We start from the raw sequence: 18,404 nt of genomic DNA, 5'->3' as shown, positions 1-18,404 counted from the left end.
ACATCCTTCTAACTTGGCCAACTCTAGGAAATGTACATTTTGAGAAATAATAATCATATCATAGCTTCAGGTTTACAGGGTTTCCCCCACCCCCTTATATGAATAAGGAACAGACGTGCTATGGAGCCCATGGCAATTATTTTCCATACATCATTACAAGAGCAAGCAAGGTTAGGCAAAACCAGTGGCCAAGTTTTTTAAAGTGCCCCATAGTACCCCAAGAATTAAGGAAATCATTCTGGCGGCTGTGAAGGTTTCATATGAAAATGATTTTAGCATCCCTTTAGACAAGATAACATCTATACATTCTGAGAATATAACTAATATTTTAATACCATGCAGATCAATATGGCATGAGGACATAAGAAGCACATGGTTTGGTGTGAGTTGTGTTGCTTGCCTTCCCGTTTTTCTTTTGGTCCCTTCCTTTTTCCCTCGTGAAATTGAGCCAAACCGAACAGCTTCACCTGCCTGCATCATATTTCTGCTCAGTTCTGCTCTAATATATGTTTAATGAAGAGAAGGACGAGGGGAGACAGGATAGCAGCGTTCCAATATCTCAGGGGCTGCCCCAAAGAAGAGGGAGTCAAGCTATTCTCCAAAGCACCCGAAGGCAGGACAAGAAGCAATGGATGGAAACTCATCAAGGAGAGAAGCAACCTAGAACTAAGGAGAAACTTCCTGACAGTTAGAACAATTAACCAGTGGAACAACCTGCCTCCAGAAGTGGTGAATGCTCCAACACTGGAAGTCTTTAAGAAGAGACTGGACAGCCATTTGTCCGAAATGGTACTATAGGGTTTCCTGCCTGAGCAGGGGGTTGGACTAGATGACCTCCAAGGTCCCTTCCCTATTATTATTATTATTATTATTATTATTATTATTATTATTATTATTATTATTATTATTATTATTATTATTATTATTATTATTATATTCCTCTTCAATTTCTTCTTTCCCGACCTGATGCTCCTGCCCATTTGCTACAAAACTTTTCAGCAGTTTGCAGTCTTTTAAAACAACCGCAGGGCAAAAGGGACACCTTGACAAGATTTCCCAGGGTCTGCATTTTTTTCCTACAACAGCTGATCTTTGTAACTGGCAACACACCGCGGGTTAACGCTAGGACCCTTTGCAAACGAATCCCACTCCAAAAAGAGCTGCACAGATTCTGTGCTGCAGCCCCAAACCGTGGAATGCTTTACCTTAGACCCCCGTAGGGAGGGAAAAAAAGGAAAACTGTAGGAACAAACAGGCAAATCCTGCAAAATCTTTCCCTTTTTCTGCTGCAGAGTTTGGTGGGACTGGCCAGGCCGAAGTAAAACCAAAACACTGGATCGCTTTTTTTAGTGGGGGTGCAAAAAAAACGTTCCTACCTTCGCTCATTCTGGTGCTCTCTGTCCGAAGTGTGAAAAGTCAACGGTCTTGCAAGCAACCTCAGGTAATGCTCTCCTCTGTGTTTCCACCCCTGATACAAATAGAGTTCAGTTCAGCCTCTACCACTCTGTGCCTTGTCCAGCTGTCTGCTTTTAACCCATCATTTACTGGCACGGAGCACTGAATCCCTTCCACCGAGAGGAACCTGGGCAGTGCTCACCTCCTGGGAAGGGACGATGGTTGAAGAATCAGTCTCTCTGGAGTTGATTTGGCAAGGGGGTCTTCCCAAGCCATCTGGTTGGCCACTGTAAAAATATTAAATGTAGACCTTTGAATTAATCCAGCTTCATCATAGTTCTGGCCTGCTGGAGCGGAGGAGTGGAATCTCCAGGTTGATCTTTAGAATACGAGGTCAAAGGGGATGGAGAGCGGGGTGCTGGAGGAGAGGAAGTGTAGAAAGAGGTTAGAGATGGCTTCTGGGTTTCTCAGAGGCATGCGAATGGGGCACTAAGTGGGGGTCGAATGCTGGCATGCCTGTTGGCCTCACGCAGCTGGGTTCTTATGACTGTGAGTCGTGGGTGGTGAATCCCACACAGATGTAGCTGTCTCCAAGAATCAACCCTAGGGCAACTGTCTTGCATTAATTCTCCTGGGGATGAAGGTGTGAACAGATGGAAGATGTGGGTCCTCCTTAAAAGTTTCTTGCGAGGGGAAGGGCCGTAACTCTGCCCTTTGGTTTAACCCCCACCTTTCCAGATAGGTTTGCAAAAGACATGAAAGCACAGGGATCTGCCTGTTGGGTCAATGTGGCAACTTTAAGAAGCCGGATTTGAATGCATCAATAACACAATAAACTGGTGAACAGAGGATGGTGCTTCGTTACTTTTGTTAAAATAAAATAGAATTTAAAAAAAAACAAAAACCTTTTTACTTTTGGAGGAGCTCTTGACAGCCTTTGCTGCCTCTCCACCATCTTGGCTCCTACTGCTTAATTATATCCTACCTACCTGCTAGCTGGAGTGACTATGACCTGGATGGGAAGGCTTAAAGCGGGCTGCAGTTCCCATCACCCCTTGCTACTGGATATGCTGGTTAGGACTTCAACCGGGTCTTCTGGTGAAATGAATCACTCCATGTAAACCAGGTCCACATCCCAGCTTAAACCTTTGGGGAAGGAACAGACCGAATTGCCAATTCTTACAAGACTAACACAGTCCTTAATTGAACTTTTTGCAGCCCTTGTGTAACACAAAGATTCCCACATTCTTTTCCCTACTAATAGGGCAGAGATTGTGGGTTTCCGTTTCTAGTGCTAGCTAGAAATCAAACATCAACCCCTCAGCCTTTAAAATGAAAGGCAAACCCACTTGGCCTCCTTCTTATAGTACAGATCCCTGATTCCATCTTGCTCCTTAAGGTTACAGTGGTCCCATTAGGATGAAGATGATAAAGTGGATATTTCTTCCTATATTTGCTTTGACAAAAGTTTTCAAACATTGGGTGTCCTGCTCAGCTGCATACACAATCGACAACTATCAAGGTGTTGTTCAAATTCTAGGTGCCCATCCACCTGCTAAAACAAACCACAGGGCAGGTTCCTGCAGTTTGTCTGACCATGGAAGAGTCAAGCAGAATGATCTACTTGCCCGAGGACCCCAGAACTTAACCCACAATTCTTATGTGGCTTACTGTGATACGCAGACGTGGGCCGTGATCTAACTTGATACAAGGCAGCTTCTTTGAGAAGGGAAAATCTAGCAAGAAACTATTATTCCAGATATTAGTACTGATCAAAAGGAATGTTCGAGAACTTGAAGCTCCGTGGAGATGCCTCCTCTATCTCTGGCTTGGCTCCCCTTGGCTATGCTTAACATCACAGAGGCAGGAATGCAGCCTGGGGGTGTCCGAGTGTTCAAAGTATGTATGGCTGCTTAAGAAAGGAACACTGGTCTGGTTGAAAGGGTGCAGGATCCCACCTCGTTAATGAAATACCACCAATTCCTGTATTTGCTTTGACAAAAGTTTTCAAACATTGAAGAGCTCTTTAGAGAAGGTGGCATGCACGGATCTGCAAGAGCACGACGTTTTAGGAGAGAGAAAAGGAGAACGGAGGTACATCTTTAATTCTACATGCCTTCCAGTTTGTCCTTGCTGTCATTCCCCATTTCTTCTCTATTTAATTTACATTCCCCCACCCCTCCTTCTCTTGTCTATTTTAACATTCTATTCTTGGAAATTATAGACCAAAAGGGCAAAATGAGAGAGACACACACATACAATCTCATAGGCGCTAAGTACATATTGACACAGTGCTCAGAAACAAAGAGAGAGAGAGAGAGAGAGACAGACAGACAGACAGACGAGAGTCAGAGAGAGGAGAAAAAAAACTCTGAGTCAGCAGGGACCTTGGAGCCAAGAAAGATAAAACCTGAAATTTCATTAGGCACTTCATTTCTATAGACAAGTTATAGGATTATCTGGGGTTATTATTTTTTTTAAAAAAAATGATGTGCAAGACAGCACCTTTTATAATTAATAAACAGCCTTCTCCGTGCACTCAATTTATTCATTTATTTTATTTTTAAAAAATTTATATGCTACCCATCTCACTCTGAAAAACAACTCTGGGCAATGCAAGCCAAGTTGCATTCAACCTTTTTTGCAGAAACTGTCAAGATGGTTATATTTTCCTGGCATGGGATGCAGCATCGAACTTTCAAAACTACTGGTTTGCAATGATAATTCCCGAAGTTTCACAAAGCCTTGAAAAAGGCAGGTTCTTGAGATCACCTCCTCCAGGTAAAAAAATCTACCCGCCTCCTATGTTGTAGGCATAGAGAATGCAGGCGTGCTGTGAGTTCCCATCCTTATCCACACCCATCTTGGACACACCTGGGTGTAAAACAGGTAAGGGACTGGAATCCAGCTTTTTTATGGAAAGCTAGGGGTCTGTTCTCCCAGAATAGCTTAGCTTGCGGAGACCACCACAAAGGGCCCCATCCGTGATAATATCCAGGAAAGCAATTCAAACATTACTGAGGATGGAAGCATTTCCTGATTTAGAGTGATCTTTTCCCCAATACATGCTGAATTAGGAATGTTAGGTTATTAGGTTATTTACTGGTGTATTGATTTAGTTAGGATTGTATTTTTTTGTTGTTGGTCTTCGATTATGCAAGCGGATCAGAGCAGTATGAATGAGGTAGCATATAAGATCCAATAATGAGATAGAGGAACCATTATTTGTGCTTTAAATTTAAGCTCTGTGTCGTGGACATCGGTGGGGTGGATTTATGGGAGAGCCAGTAACGTCAAGCATTGTGATGTCATCCCACAAAGACAAGGATTGCGGACTGAATGCATTTGCATCGTGATTTTTGTGATGCCCTTGGGGTGTCTGGCATGGATGATGTTCCTAGCTGGTCAGTTTGAGTTTCCTTCTGTGACTTTTCTGATTGGTGTCAGATTTTATTGCCTTGTATTTGAGGGCATTGTTTTTGCACGTCCTACACAGCGGGCTGCCTTTGGAGTGATATAAGCAGGTAATAAATGTAATTAGGAGCAATTAGACAACCCAAGACAATCTGAAAGGAAATGGAAGAATTGTGCAATCACTACCACTTGAATCTGTAGTAGAAGGAGGTGACCAGGAGATGAGAATAGGAAAAGGACTTATTAAAGCAGCCAGATGTGTTAGGCATCAGTTCCAATAACCTTTAGACGGCATGAGCAATGGCTAGGCTTATGGAGAATTGAAATCCAAGTTGGATTAAAGTTCCTTAATAGCTGACCCTCAAGTTCAACAGTTATTCCTGTTATTAAAAAAAAAAAGTAAGGTAGTCCTTAATGACCCCAATTGGGACCTGCAACTTTACTAGTAGGTTGGAAATCACATGACCATAACTGTGCTTTCCAGCTAGAAAGAGACAAGACTATTTAATTTCCCATCTTCCGTTTCTGTTTGTCTCCTAGCCACTTCCTTACCCTTTGGAATGCATGAGTGCCTGCTTACTATTTTGTATACATCAAAAGCAATGTGATGCGTTGGCAGCCGGAGGCTGGGAGCTGGAATGGAATGCTATGCAAACAGCTTGCTCTCTTGAAATCCCTTTCTCTCCAATCTCTCTGCTCTGCAGGAGAGGGGGAGAGAAAAGGCAAGTAATTTCTATAGGCAAATCTCTCCTTTGACTGACCCTTCTCCCACACACATACCCAGAGAGCAGAGAGATTGGAGAGAAAGAGATTTCAAGAGAGTATCATAAGCTGTGTAGCATGCTATTCTTTTCAGCACCATTGAAACTTATCTCTGAACATGTGGTCAGTAAGTGAGGAATACTTGTATGCTGTTTACAATGGCTAGGAAACAATCTGGAAATATCTTCAGAAAGCTATGCGGGCAAAGGTGATTTCTGCATAGATTCTTAATTCATCCATCTTATAGGAAGCAAGTACACACGATTTCACATTCCGTGTGTGTGTGTGTGTGTGTGTGTGTTTGTCTGTAAAATAACTGATTTTTTCTTTTTTTAAAAAATAGAGATATAGAGACAACTTTTACCATGAAATCTCTCTCTAAGAATCTAATGTGGAGCAATCACAATAGTTTTGTAGAAGCTCTGTTATTTTTCTGCAATTTGTAAATGAACCCAGGTGTTATATAAATGTTTGAACCTCAACTGTCTTGTCCTCCCAAGGATGGTTCACTGATGCTGAAACTCTTCACCGTTCAGAAGGAAGTAGGCAGTCAAAATCAAATCAACTTGAGTTAACCCAAAGATGATATATGGAACTGTCCTAAATAATGTTTCATAGCAATACGTAAGTTGATTTCTACTGTCATGTTCTCAAAATGCGCCACCCTAGTTTTTCAATTGCAGTCACTTCCAATTCATTCAAATGTCCTGCTCCAGGGAATATCTTTTCAAATATTAAACTGAGGTATGGAACAAATACAGTTTTGGTCCCTGGCATTCCTAGGAATGGCTCAAAAAGATTTCTGCCTTAAACTCTGGAGAACCTCTGCTAGCCAATATCAATAATACAGAACTTGATGTACCAACCAGGTGAGTCAAACTAGAAACAGCTTCCTAATTTGCTAACCGGCCGGATTTCAAACCCAAGAGGAACAATATAATTAAGCACAATGAATTCCATTCCTGATTATAATGTCTTGAATCTTCTATATGATTAGAAGGAAGGCTACCAAAAATGACTAGTGGAAGGGGAAAACATCCTACACTTGTTGGTAAGTTGTTATTAATTTTCATTTTAATAGACCATTAGCATAAATTATCCCTGTTTCCACAGGATCTGCAAAAGAAGAAAAACAAAACAGTGGCACATAAGTAGCAATAGAATAAAATATTCTATATCGTAAGGACTGTAACAGCAGGAGTATTAGCTACAATAATATTAATAGGAGGATTGAAACTCTGCATTACTTACAAATGGAGGCATCAATGGGAAGAGACCTTCAAGAACGTCAAATGGGCAATTTAACCACCACCTGGAATTTTGTCCTTAAACTAGTTTTCAAGGGCCACACTGAACCATGAATGGCAGTTTTCTCTAAAAGTGACACAGAGTTAGCAAGTCCTGGCCAGTGGATTACAAAATCCATCTTCAGACTTCAAGTGTAGGATTTCAGGTCCTCCACAACAATGTTAGGTCAGGCGATTGACATTTTAAAGAGCAGGTCGTTGAAATTCGCCACAGCTGTCAGGTTAAGCTCATAAAGTAGGCTTAAGGGGCACCACCCTTAAGCCTGATGCTAGCCAAAATACTGGGGAATAAATAGGTAGGGAGAGGCGGTTTGGGGGGGTTGGTTAAGGCACCAGGTTGAAAAGAAGGAGACTAAGAGTCTCCTTCTGGAGTCACCTGCCTCCAGAAGCGGTGAATGCTCCAACACTGGAAGTTTTTAAGAAGAGACTGGACAGCCATTTGTCTGGAATGGTATAGGGTTTCCTGCCTGAGCAGTGGATTGGACTAGATGACCTCCAAGGTCCCTTCCAACTTTATTACTATTATTATTACTATTACATATAGAAGAAAAGTGGGGGGGGGGAGATCTGCAATCCTAAAGTTGTTGCTGAATTACAACTGCCAGCAGGAATGGCTCATTCCCCTCTTTGATGAGGCCATCTTTATTCTCTTTTAATTGCTTGGCTGTTAGGTTTTGCTTAGGTGGCTTAGTTATTTTTTAAATAATCCTTATTACCACAGATATTTTTTTTTTTTGCCATCCTCTATGTAATCTGCTTTGAATCTTTGGATTGTGATGGGGTTGCAAACATACTGTAGCAAAATAAAATAAAATAAAATAATAAAATAAAGGGAGGAATTCTGAGAATTATAATTCAGCAACGTTTTGAGAGTTGTGTGTTTGCCTCCCCCCTCCCCTTCTCTCTCCTCTTCGAAATCCTTTTGGTTTTCCAGGGAACGGAAAGCCAATCATTTTCAACTCGACAGTTTTGGAATGCAAAGTTGCGATGTCTGTCAAACATCCATCTATTTATTCTAGAACAATCACCCATCCAGCTGGTACAGTGCCAACCCTATCCTTTGCCAGAGCAGTTTTATTTGCCTATTGAGCAGCCAAAACCTATGCAGAGGCCTTCGGAATGCTTGGTGTCGATGGGACCTATTCTTCACCGTCACTGATGTGTTATGCTTGTGCATGATGCTCCTTTCCATGAGCACGCATGGGTTTGCGTGGGATGCCCACAAAGTCTCTTGTCTGTAAAGTGGTCTCGAGTTTTGTTCAGCACCAGCACTAGACTGAATTCTTTCCTGCTGTAATGGCATAAAATACTGCTTTTCCTCCAATGCATGGGACTGTCTCCCCCAATTTTACCTCTGCAACAGTAACAGTAGGTTGGGCCTACACAATTGATAGGCCTACATAATTGTGTAGGCTGGGCCTACACCCTACACAACTATAGGGACCGGTCCCAAGTCATATAATAATAATAATGATGATGATGATGATGATGATGATGATGATGATGATGATGATGATGATGATGATGGAAGAGACCTTGGAGGTCATCGAGTCCAACCCCCTGCTCAGGCAGGAAACCCTATACCATTTCAGACAAATGGCCGTCCAGTCTCTTCTTAAAGACTTCCAGTGTTGGAGCATTCACCGCTTCTGGAGGCAGGTTGTTCCACTGGTTAATTGTTCTAACTGTCAGGAAGTTTCTCCTTAGTTCTAGGTTGCTTCTCTCCTTGGTCAGTTTCCATCCGTTGCTTCTTGTCCGGCCTGTTCAGGCACCTTGGAGAATAGCTTGACTCCCTCTTCTTTGGGGCAGCCCCTGAGATATTGGAACACTGCTATCCTGTCCCCCCTCGTCCTTCTCTTCATTAAACTGGACATTCCCAATTCCCAAATGACATTCAGGGATAGAGAGTACTTCTTTCCTTCGCTTTTGTCTTACTGGAAAGTTGGGGTCACACACCACTCATTTCATTAGATCAAAGGAGGGTGACTGTAGAAGGTGAATCTCAAACCACAATAGTGGGGCAAGAGATGGTTAGTTGTCATCTTAAACAGCCGTGAGATTCTTCTCCACTTAGCTGTGCCATGCAAACTCTTTGATGCAAGTCATCATAGTAGGGGCAATTTCATGACTGTCCCCACTCAGTCATTGGAGGAAAGAAAAGGATGGTCATAAAGATCCGAAAAAGGCAAGTCTCTCCATTATTGAACTCACGCTCAAAATATATCCTAATAGATCACAAAAAACACCTTCCAAACATTACTTAATCACGCCTCCTATTGCCTACTGAGCCAATGAGGATGCAACGATGCTTGCCGTTACTCGCCTGAGATACAAGGGTTCATAAGAGACCAGACAAGACTCAAAGAAGTGAATTATCTATTTTCCAGAACTGAGGTCCCTGGAGTTGTTAAGTGTCATTGCCAGAACCACTAACAAGGTTCTACAACTAGGTTAGTAGCTGACTTCTGTGTTTCGTTCAAACGGTAGTTTAAGACAAACCAAAGGTTACAAAACTATGACTACGTTCGTGTAGTAGGGCATTAAGCAAGCAGCATTTCTATTTGGCTCCTCCTTGGTGCCAGTCCCGTTGGCAAGACTGGATGAATAGACTGGCGGAAACGCCTCCTGTTTGCTGATCATGACCCCTGACACTAGATTACTCCTCCCTTTAAGCCTCAGAAACTATAGTTTGCTATTAGCTTCTCGTTCCTGTTTGAAAAAGACTGTTGATTTGGATGTGATGGTCGTAAACCACAGAAGGAGCTTTGGTAGTTTGCGTCGTCATTCGCAATGGAAAGAGGAGCCAAGAGCCAAGCCAAGACATTGGCCAACGGACTGCAATACACAACTTGATTGCAATTAGGACAGCATTCTTAGCATCCTGAGGGGTCCTTGGTGCTCTCTGAGCTTGGTGGTTTTCTTACTGATGTTTCATTATCCAAACTAGGTAACATCATCAGTGCTAGAAGGGAGAGTGGTTTGCGGAGAGGAGGAAGGAGAGGAGAAGGAAGTGGAGGAGCACTGTGGGATCTCTGAGCTTGGTTGTTTTCTTGATGACATTTCATTACCCAAACTTGGTAACATCATCAGCACTGGTGATGTTACCTAGTTTGGGTCGTGAAACGTCTGCAAGGAAACCACCAAGCTCAGAGAGCACTATGGGATCCCACAGTCCTCCTTCTCCTCCTCTCCACAAACCTCACATTCTTCCACCACTGGCGATGTTACCTAGTTGAGTAATGAAACGTCCGCAAAAAACCACCAAGCTCAGAGAGCACCAAGGACCCCTCATTTCAACCCCGAGCTACAAATAGTCTCCTTTATGGAAGGCCACCTTCCAATATGGCCAGTATATTTTTAGGGATATGATCTCCGGAAGTAACGAAACCCAGATAGGTTTGTCCTCAGACACTCCCTCGTGGCATGGAGTTGTAGGGTGTGCGTCATCACATTTCACCTCAGGCTGCAATCAGCTTCTGCTGGTGCCCAAAGGGGGTGGCTTCCCGTTATTGTTTCTTCTAGGAATTCGTTTGTAGGGACAGGGCGTGTTGCCCAATCAGATTAGATAACCATTGTCCAATGTAAAAGTTGACATTGGCGAGAAAAGAAGTCCACCTTTTGTTGAAAACAGGCGTCCTTGTGACTACCTGACTTTCTGGGCAGTGAGGGTGTGGGGATGAAAAGACAGCTATCCAAACAAACATGGGTTCGTGATCAAAGTAAGCATTCACTTTACACTCAGAATAACCTCATGTGAATCCTTTAGCCATTCCAAATCCCGGCAGAGCTCGTTTAAAACCCCGCAGGGCTTCTCTCAGCCAAAGAAGCGGACGAACAGTGGATCTAGATTACTTGGCACAGGCAGCCCTCGAGTTACAACTATTCGTTTAGTGACCGTTCCATGTCACAACGGCACTTTAAAGAGTGACTGGTAAGCGTTTTTCACACGTACGACATCCCCAGGGTCACGGGATCAAAATTCAGATGGCAACCGGTTCACATTTACGGCGGTTGCAGTATCCCGGGGTGTGTGTGTGTGTGTGTGTGTCACGTAATCCCCTTTGGTGAACTTCTGACAAGCAAAGTCAATGGGGAAACCGGCTTCAATTAACAACCGTGTTACTAACAACAACCACAGCGATTCCCTTAACAACTATGGCAAGAAAAATGGTACAATGGGGGCAAAACAACTGTCTGGCTTAGCAGCAGAAATGCTGGGCCATACCTCAAGGTATGTTATGAATTGTAAAGCGTTGGCAAGGATTTCTCACTTCCTCCTACTAATAAGAGCGATCGAGAACGGTTGAGATGCAGCCCGAACGGGAAAATTGTAAAAATAAAAATAATAAAAATAAAAAAGTAAGAACCGGCCCTCGTTCTTACAGAAAAGGAACACGTAGGCACCTGTAACATGTTTAGTCCAGCCTGTTTGCTGGATTCTGAACCATTTGTCCTCTGCAATGGCAACAGGTTTCCTGGATCTCTATGAAGTGGGGGGAAAAAGAAGAGAAAATTAATACAGACTTCTGTGTTGTTGTTTTTTTTAAACATCATACGTTTTTCATTCCCTCCTTTGGTTTATATCCTGCTGTCACTAATGCAGGCAGCCTGAGCTATAGACGTATTCTAAAGGGGCGAACTAGATCTGACTTTAAGGACGTGCATTGAATGAGCACGTTCTTGAACATGCAAGTGGGTAATCTCGAAGCGCTTATCATGATTTGATCCTCCCTCTCTCTCCTTTTCTTTGAAACCCTGGCTTTTTCCTACTATTTTTTTGGTGATGGCTGCAGCCCAGATATCTTTGGCAGCTGGCCTTCTGGAAGCCACCATTTATCATCATCTGTTTATCCTGCATTTGGGGGGGGAGGGGGGAGAATAAACGCAAAGCAGTGAACATGTTTAATACTCCTGCCATCTATTTTCCAAACAACAACTCTTAATAATAATAGTAAAGTTGGAAGGGACCTTGGAGGTCATCAAGTCCAACCCCCTGCTCAGGCAGGAAACCCTATACCATTTCGGACAAATGGCTGTCCAGTCTCTTCTTAAAAACCTCCAGTGTTGGAACATTCACCGCTTCTGGAGGCAGGTTGTTCCACTGGTTAATTGTTCTAACTGTCAGGAAGTTTCTCCTTAGTTCTAGGTTGCTTCTCTCCTTGATTAGTTTCCACCCGTTGCTTCTTGTCCTGCCTTCAGGCGCCTTGGAAAATAGCTTGACTGCCTCTTCTTTGGGGCAGCCCCTGAGATATGGGAACACTGCTATCATGTCCCCCCTCGTCCTTCTCTTCGTTAGACTAGACATCCCCAATTCCAGCAGCCGTTCCTTATATGCTTTAGCCTCCAGTCCCCTAATCATCTTTGTTGCTCTTCTCTGTACTCTTTCTAGAGTCTCAGCATCACAGTGACCAAAACTGGGTGCAGTATTCCAAGTGTGGCCTTACCAAGATTGTTTTGGGGTGAGAAAGAGGGACTGGCCCAAAGTCATCCAGCTGGCTTGTCTAAGGCAGGACTACAAGCCAGGGTGTCCTGATTTTTAGTCTGGTGCCTTTAAGCATTATACCCAGCGGGTTTTCCAACAGAAGGGGGCTTGCCCTTACTTTCTTCTTCCTAGGCTGAGAGAGACAAAGACACTGGCCCAAAGTCACCCAGCTAGCTTTTATACCTACGGTAGGCCTAGAAGTCACAGGCACCTGGTTCCTAGGCCAGCACCTTACTCTGAAGTGGAATAAATGCGACGCCAGCCATTACTCCAAAATGGCTCTCATTAGTGTTCTGGTTGTCCCTTCTCTGTTACAAATCAGTAATGAAGCACAAGCCACGAACTTGCAGAGCAACCTGTTCAGTTTTTGGGTACCTCTAAACGCTTAGGTCAAACCCCCCTTTCTTATGACCGGACCGATTGGCCTCCAACGTGACGGGTGATCTACCTTGCTGATTTACCTGCCTCTCTGCTTCTTCCTGGAGATTCTGCTTCCACTTCAGAATAGGGTGGGGGGAGCTCTGGGGGGCCAGGGTAAGGGGGAGGCCACAGTGGTAACATGTTGAGAGAACCTGCAGGGTTAAAAAAAATCATCGTATCAATAGAATAGAATAGAATAGAATAGAATAGAATAGAATAGAATAGAATAGAATAGAATAGAATAGAATAGAATAGAATGTAGAGTAAGAATAGAATAGAATAGAATAGAATAGAACAAAATAGAATGTAGAGTAAGAATAGAATAGAATAGAATAGAATAGAATGTAGAGTAAGAATAGAATAGAATTAGAATAGAATGTAGAGTAAGAATAGAATAGAATTAGAATAGAATAGAATAGAATAGAATAGAATACAATAGAATGTAGAGTAAGAATAGAATAGAATGTAGAGTAAGAATAGAATAGAATTAGAATAGAATAGAATACAATAGAATAGAATAGAATGTAGAGTAAGAATAGAATAGAATAGAATGTAGAGTAAGAATAGAATAGAATAGAATAGAATAGAATAGAATAGAATAGAATAGAATAGAATAGAATAGAGGAATGGAACGGAATAGTTTTATTATCAGTTTAAATATACACTAATCAGCATACATTAAAATGAAATTTCATTGCATTCAGCTCTCAAAGAGTAACCACCTGTGATATACACTACATAATCATGACAAAAGGTTATGCATATACCCTCACACACACACACACACACACACACACACACACACACACATATGTAGACTCTCTGTAGAACAGCGACTTAACTGGCTAGGGCAGTGTCTTTTTTAAACTTTTCTAGCCCGGAGCCTTCCAGATGTTGAGGATGCAACTTACAAAATAAGAACTTTGCAAGCATTAATATCAGGCCTTTGAGATCTGCAGAGAACCCACATGGCTTTCTCACTGAACTGTCACTCTCCCCGAGCGGCAGACCGAAGTGGATATTGACTTAGCCTCTTAAGCCCGGTCTCAGATGCCTCAGACGGCAGATAACCAGCCTACAGAGATACCTGTGAGCCACAGCCTATCTCCATATCTTTCTCAGCCGGCTGCCCTTAGGACTGGGGACAACACTGTCCTTCAGCAGAGGGAACTGGGAGCGAACAGTCAGTCTGCGTGGTGTGAAATGGAGGGAGATGCTCTCTATTTCCTCCCTCCCTGCCGCCACCACTGCACGGAGATAAGAACCACGCTCCTTAGACACAAGGCTGACTGGGTTAGGGGTCCCTGCACCTAAAAAGAAATGCTTCTTGTTGAGAATTGATTTCTTTTTTTCTTTTTGCAAAGAAAAGCTGACTGTCATGGTTCCGACAGATGAAACTCTTCGAAGAACTTCGAGGCACTGTTTACCTTAAAGCATCTTTATTTGACTAGCATAGCGTCGGCACTAACACAGTCGAAGCCAAAAACCGAACTCCCCTCCCCTGAGCACGTAGTATCAAAGCACAATTCCCTCCTCCAGTTGACAGTCATAAATCACATTCCTCAATTAGTTTGAAATGCGGGGCTTCCCCTGCAGCTCTCCAGCCCGCCAATTCTTTATCATCTCTTATTTCAATAACCTTGGTTCTCACACTAGGTTCAATGTTGTTATGTCTAGCTAGACTCTCATGCACATTCCTCCCCCCACCCCCAGCATCATCTAACTCTAAAAGCAAAAAGAAGAAAACGGTTGCATCTCCATCTGTTGTCAGTGCAAAAAACATCCGATGTTAGCAGCGTTGACGCTGACATCAGTAGAAAGCTTTCAGGGGCCACAGCTTGGTGGAAGAAACACAAGCTTTGCGCGCAAGATAATCTTGCATAGGTAAGGGTGAAAAAAAGGACATCAGCCAGAAATCCTGGAGAATCACTGCCAGTCTACAATTCAGCTCCAAATTTCCATTGCCAAATAAGGCAGTTAAGTGAGTCACCTCCCCCTTGTTACGACCTTCTTGCTACAATTGTTAAGTGAATCCCTGCAGTTGTTAAGCGAGTCCAACTATCCCCCCATTGACTTTGCTTGTCGGAAAGCAAAACTGGGAAGGTGACAAAGGACAATCCCATGACTCCGGGACAGTGCAACCGTCATAAGTACATGCCAGTTGCCAAACGCCCCAACGTTGATCACGTGGCCATCGGGATGCTGCAACGGCCGTTAAGTGGGGAAAGTGGTTCATAAGTCCCTTTTTTTCAGTGCTGCTGTAGCTTTACAAAGTTGCAACTGGCTCTAAATCGAGGACTGCCTGTAATTTCAACCAGACTGGGCAAAACAGAAGGAAACCCACTTTGTACGTTCCTTTCATTGCGATAAGGATGCTAAACTTTTCTGCGGTCAGGGAAGAGGCTGGCATTGTTATGCGTTTTGTCTGGGGAGAAGAACAAACAAGTAGCATTTGGTAACACAAATCACGCACGCCGGTACTCACGGGTTGTCTGTGGCGCTGCAGGGTGGGCGTAAGTATAGATGGAGGCGGTGGGGTATTCTTGGAGATTGGTCGCCTCTTTCAAAATATCTGTTGTGTTAAGGAAAAAGGTAAAGGTTGCGTAATCACTGAGATTCAATGCATAGGCCAGGGGTCCTCAAACGTGGCCCCTTTAAGACTGGTGGACTTCAACTCCCAGAATTCCTCAGCCAGCATGCCTGGCTGAGGAATTCTGGGAGCTGAAGTCCACCAGTCATAAAAGGGCCAAGTTTGAAGACCCCTGATCTATCAGTTCATCTGTCCCATTTTTATCCTATCTTTTTCCAAAGGAATAACATCAATGTAGTTATGGTAAGAAGCATGCTCTCTGTTCACCACATCATCTGGCAAATGTTACGGCTTTATGAATATTTGAACCAGGCTTTCCTGAATCCTAGTCTAACGTGCTGAATCCTAGTCTAACAGGGGCATTAATTAATTGCGGCACTATTGCACTCTCTTTTGGTGGCTTTGTGGAACCTTCCACAACCTCGTTCTTTCCAGTTTTGTTGGACTGTATCTCCCACGTGGCTATCACGTTGGACAAAGCTGGGTGGATAATAATTCGTAAAGTAAGGTGCTCTCTGCAGAAATGTAAAAAAATAAAAATAAAATAAAATAAACTTGCTGCCCTTCAACTGTTTGTGCGTTTTGAATCAGGAGGCCCCTCTCTTTCTTGCCGGAGAGAGAGCAAAAGAGAAAGAATAAATCTTAGATAACTGTTCGGGGGGAAAAAACAACTTACCTGAATCTACTAGATCTTTGATCATGTTTAGGCAATCCGAAGCTCCATACTGGAAAGTGAATTTGAAAACAAGAAGTCCCTGGGTGGAAGCTGAGAAGAAAAGTCTATGCTGAGATCTTAAGTCAAGGCTGAGGCATCACTACAGAAGACATAATCTAGGTCTCTTTCTGTCCTGTCTGCCTCCCTGTCCTGCAAAACTATGAAAGCTCCACTTGGGTTTTTCCAGATGTGTTCAAGAGGCAACAGTGAGAACTGTACAGGCAGTCCTCGACTTACGACAATTGGAACCAGATTTTCCATTGCTAAGTAAGACAGTTGTTAAGTGGCTGGCGGCCCATTTTACCTTTTCCTGCCACGGTTGTTAAGCCAATCACTGCAGCTGTTAAATGAATCACGCGGCGGTTAAGCGAATCTTGGCTTAGGTTACAAATAGGGATCCAGGGGAGGGCAACCTTGGCTCTTTTATGACTCGTGGACTTCAACTCCCAGAATTCCTGAGCCAGCATGGCTCAGCTTGGAAAGCTCTCCCTTTCCCTCAGCATGGCTGGCTCAGGAATTCTGGGAGTTGAAGTCCACAAGTCCTAAAAGAGCCAAGGTTCCCCACCCCTGACATAAACCCAGGATGTTACAATGCACGCCAGTTGCCAAACACCTGGATTTTGATCACCTGACCATGGGGAGGTTGCAATGGTCGTAATTTGGAGGACTGACTGTGCCTTTTTTCGGTGCTGTCGTAACGGCAGCTGGTCGCTAAACGAATGGTTGCAAATGGAGGATTACCCGTCTTCCAAGTTTTCAAGGTCAAGTTCGAGTAAGACTGAGCTAGAGGAAGCCTTATTTTGTTTCAGTCTAACCCAGCCAAGCTGCCAGTTGAAAAAATACAATTAAAGAAAAAGGAAATCAAAAGATGGGCAAAACTACCGATCTATATCAAATATATTTACCTCTCGATGGATATTTTGGGTAGATAATATCTACCTGCACAGGTGTGGGGTCTTCAAGGTCTCTCTCTCTCTCCCAACCTTTTCCCACCTGCCTGTTCTTTCTCCTTTACACAACAAATAGCCAGCCTGCAGTGTGAACTTGTCTGTCTCCTGATTTTGGAGAGCTTAATAATAATAATAATGATAAAGTTGGAAGGGACCTTGGAGGTCATCTAGTCCAACCCCCTGCTCAGGCAGGAAACCCTATACCATTTCGGACAAATGGCTGTCCAGTCTCTTAAAAACTTCCAGTGTTGGAGCATTCAACGCTTCTGGAGGCAGGTTGTTCCACTGGTTAATTGTTCTAACTGTCAGGAAGTTTCTCCTTAGTTCTAGGTTGCTTCTCTCTTTGGTTAGTTTCCACCCGTTGCTTCTTGTCCTGCCTTCAGGCGCTTTGGGGAATAGCTTGACTCCCTCTTCTTTGGGGCAGCCCCTGAGATATTGGAACACTGCTATCATGTCCCCCCTCGTCCTTCTCTTCGTTAGACTAGACATACCCAATTCCAGCAAACATTCCTTATATGCTTTAGCCTCCAGTCCCCTGATCCTCTTTGTTGCTCTTCTCTGTACTCTTTCTAGAGTCTCAGCATCTTTTTTACATCATGGTGACCAAAACTGGATGCAGTAATCCAAGTAGGATTTCCCCAAGTTTGCTATTACTTTCCTCTGCTGACTCACTCATTCTGGTTATCAAGGGACTGGGTGACAAATAAAGGGAATTGTCATCCTAGTGAGCCCAGGATATTGTTTTTCTGTCCCAATGGGGGTATATTTTCCTGTCCCAATCCCTGACCATTTCCACCGACTGGCTGTCTTATCAGAGAGAGAAGAGACCTCCAGAGAGAACTAGACATTTAAGCTGACAAGACGGATAAACAGATGAACCAATTATGGAACCTACTCAGAGTTCCTTGGATGTGTTGAGGTTTGGAGTCAGGCTCGTCCTCCAGAAAACAATCTCCCAACAGCTGCAGAGGAAAACGAATGATGGTCGACCCCTTATCTTTATGCTGGAATATTATCTAGGAAAGCAATTCAGATTCAGATTCAGATAACCTTTATTGTCATTTTCTTTCCCCTATGGGCACAACGGCACGCATTAAAAATGAAATTCGGTTGCTTGCTCTCAACTGTACACACACACACAACACACATTTAAAACATGCTATATACAATATATTTTATTTATTTATTTATTTTATTTAACAGGATTTATATGCCGCCCTTCTCCCCATGGGACTCAGGGCGGCTCACAGCGTATTAAAACATCATACAAAAAATTTCCCCTACTAAAAACCAATTAAAACCCAAATATTGGTAGCTGTGGCTCTTTAAAATCGTTAAAAATTGTCCCTATTTAAAACTCACCCTAGGT

General features: G+C 43.3%; 1 protein-coding gene across 1 annotated transcript in view; it reads right to left on the bottom strand.

Moving 5' to 3' along the window:
- Nucleotides 1-3,402: 3,402 nt before the first annotated feature.
- The window catches only part of LOC114923055 (WW domain-binding protein 2-like), an 18,187-nt gene continuing 3,185 nt past the window's right edge, over nt 3,403-18,404 (bottom strand). The window contains exons 3-8 of the mRNA XM_029285463.1: nt 17,931-18,051; nt 16,047-16,136; nt 15,266-15,352; nt 12,822-12,932; nt 4,191-4,269; nt 3,403-3,445 (exon numbers count right to left, since the gene is read on the bottom strand). Of these exons, the coding sequence (XP_029141296.1) occupies nt 3,403-3,445; nt 4,191-4,269; nt 12,822-12,932; nt 15,266-15,352; nt 16,047-16,136; nt 17,931-18,051 (531 nt within the window). The remainder of the gene's footprint in view (nt 3,446-4,190; nt 4,270-12,821; nt 12,933-15,265; nt 15,353-16,046; nt 16,137-17,930; nt 18,052-18,404) is intronic.

The sequence above is a fragment of the Protobothrops mucrosquamatus genome, unplaced genomic scaffold (assembly GCF_001527695.2).
Source record: "Protobothrops mucrosquamatus isolate PMUCROS unplaced genomic scaffold, P.Mucros_1.0 scaffold1736, whole genome shotgun sequence".
NCBI lineage: Eukaryota > Metazoa > Chordata > Lepidosauria > Squamata > Viperidae > Protobothrops > Protobothrops mucrosquamatus.
The sequence above is the reverse complement of the archived record's forward strand: the minus strand, read 5'-3'. Positions and strand labels throughout refer to the sequence as shown.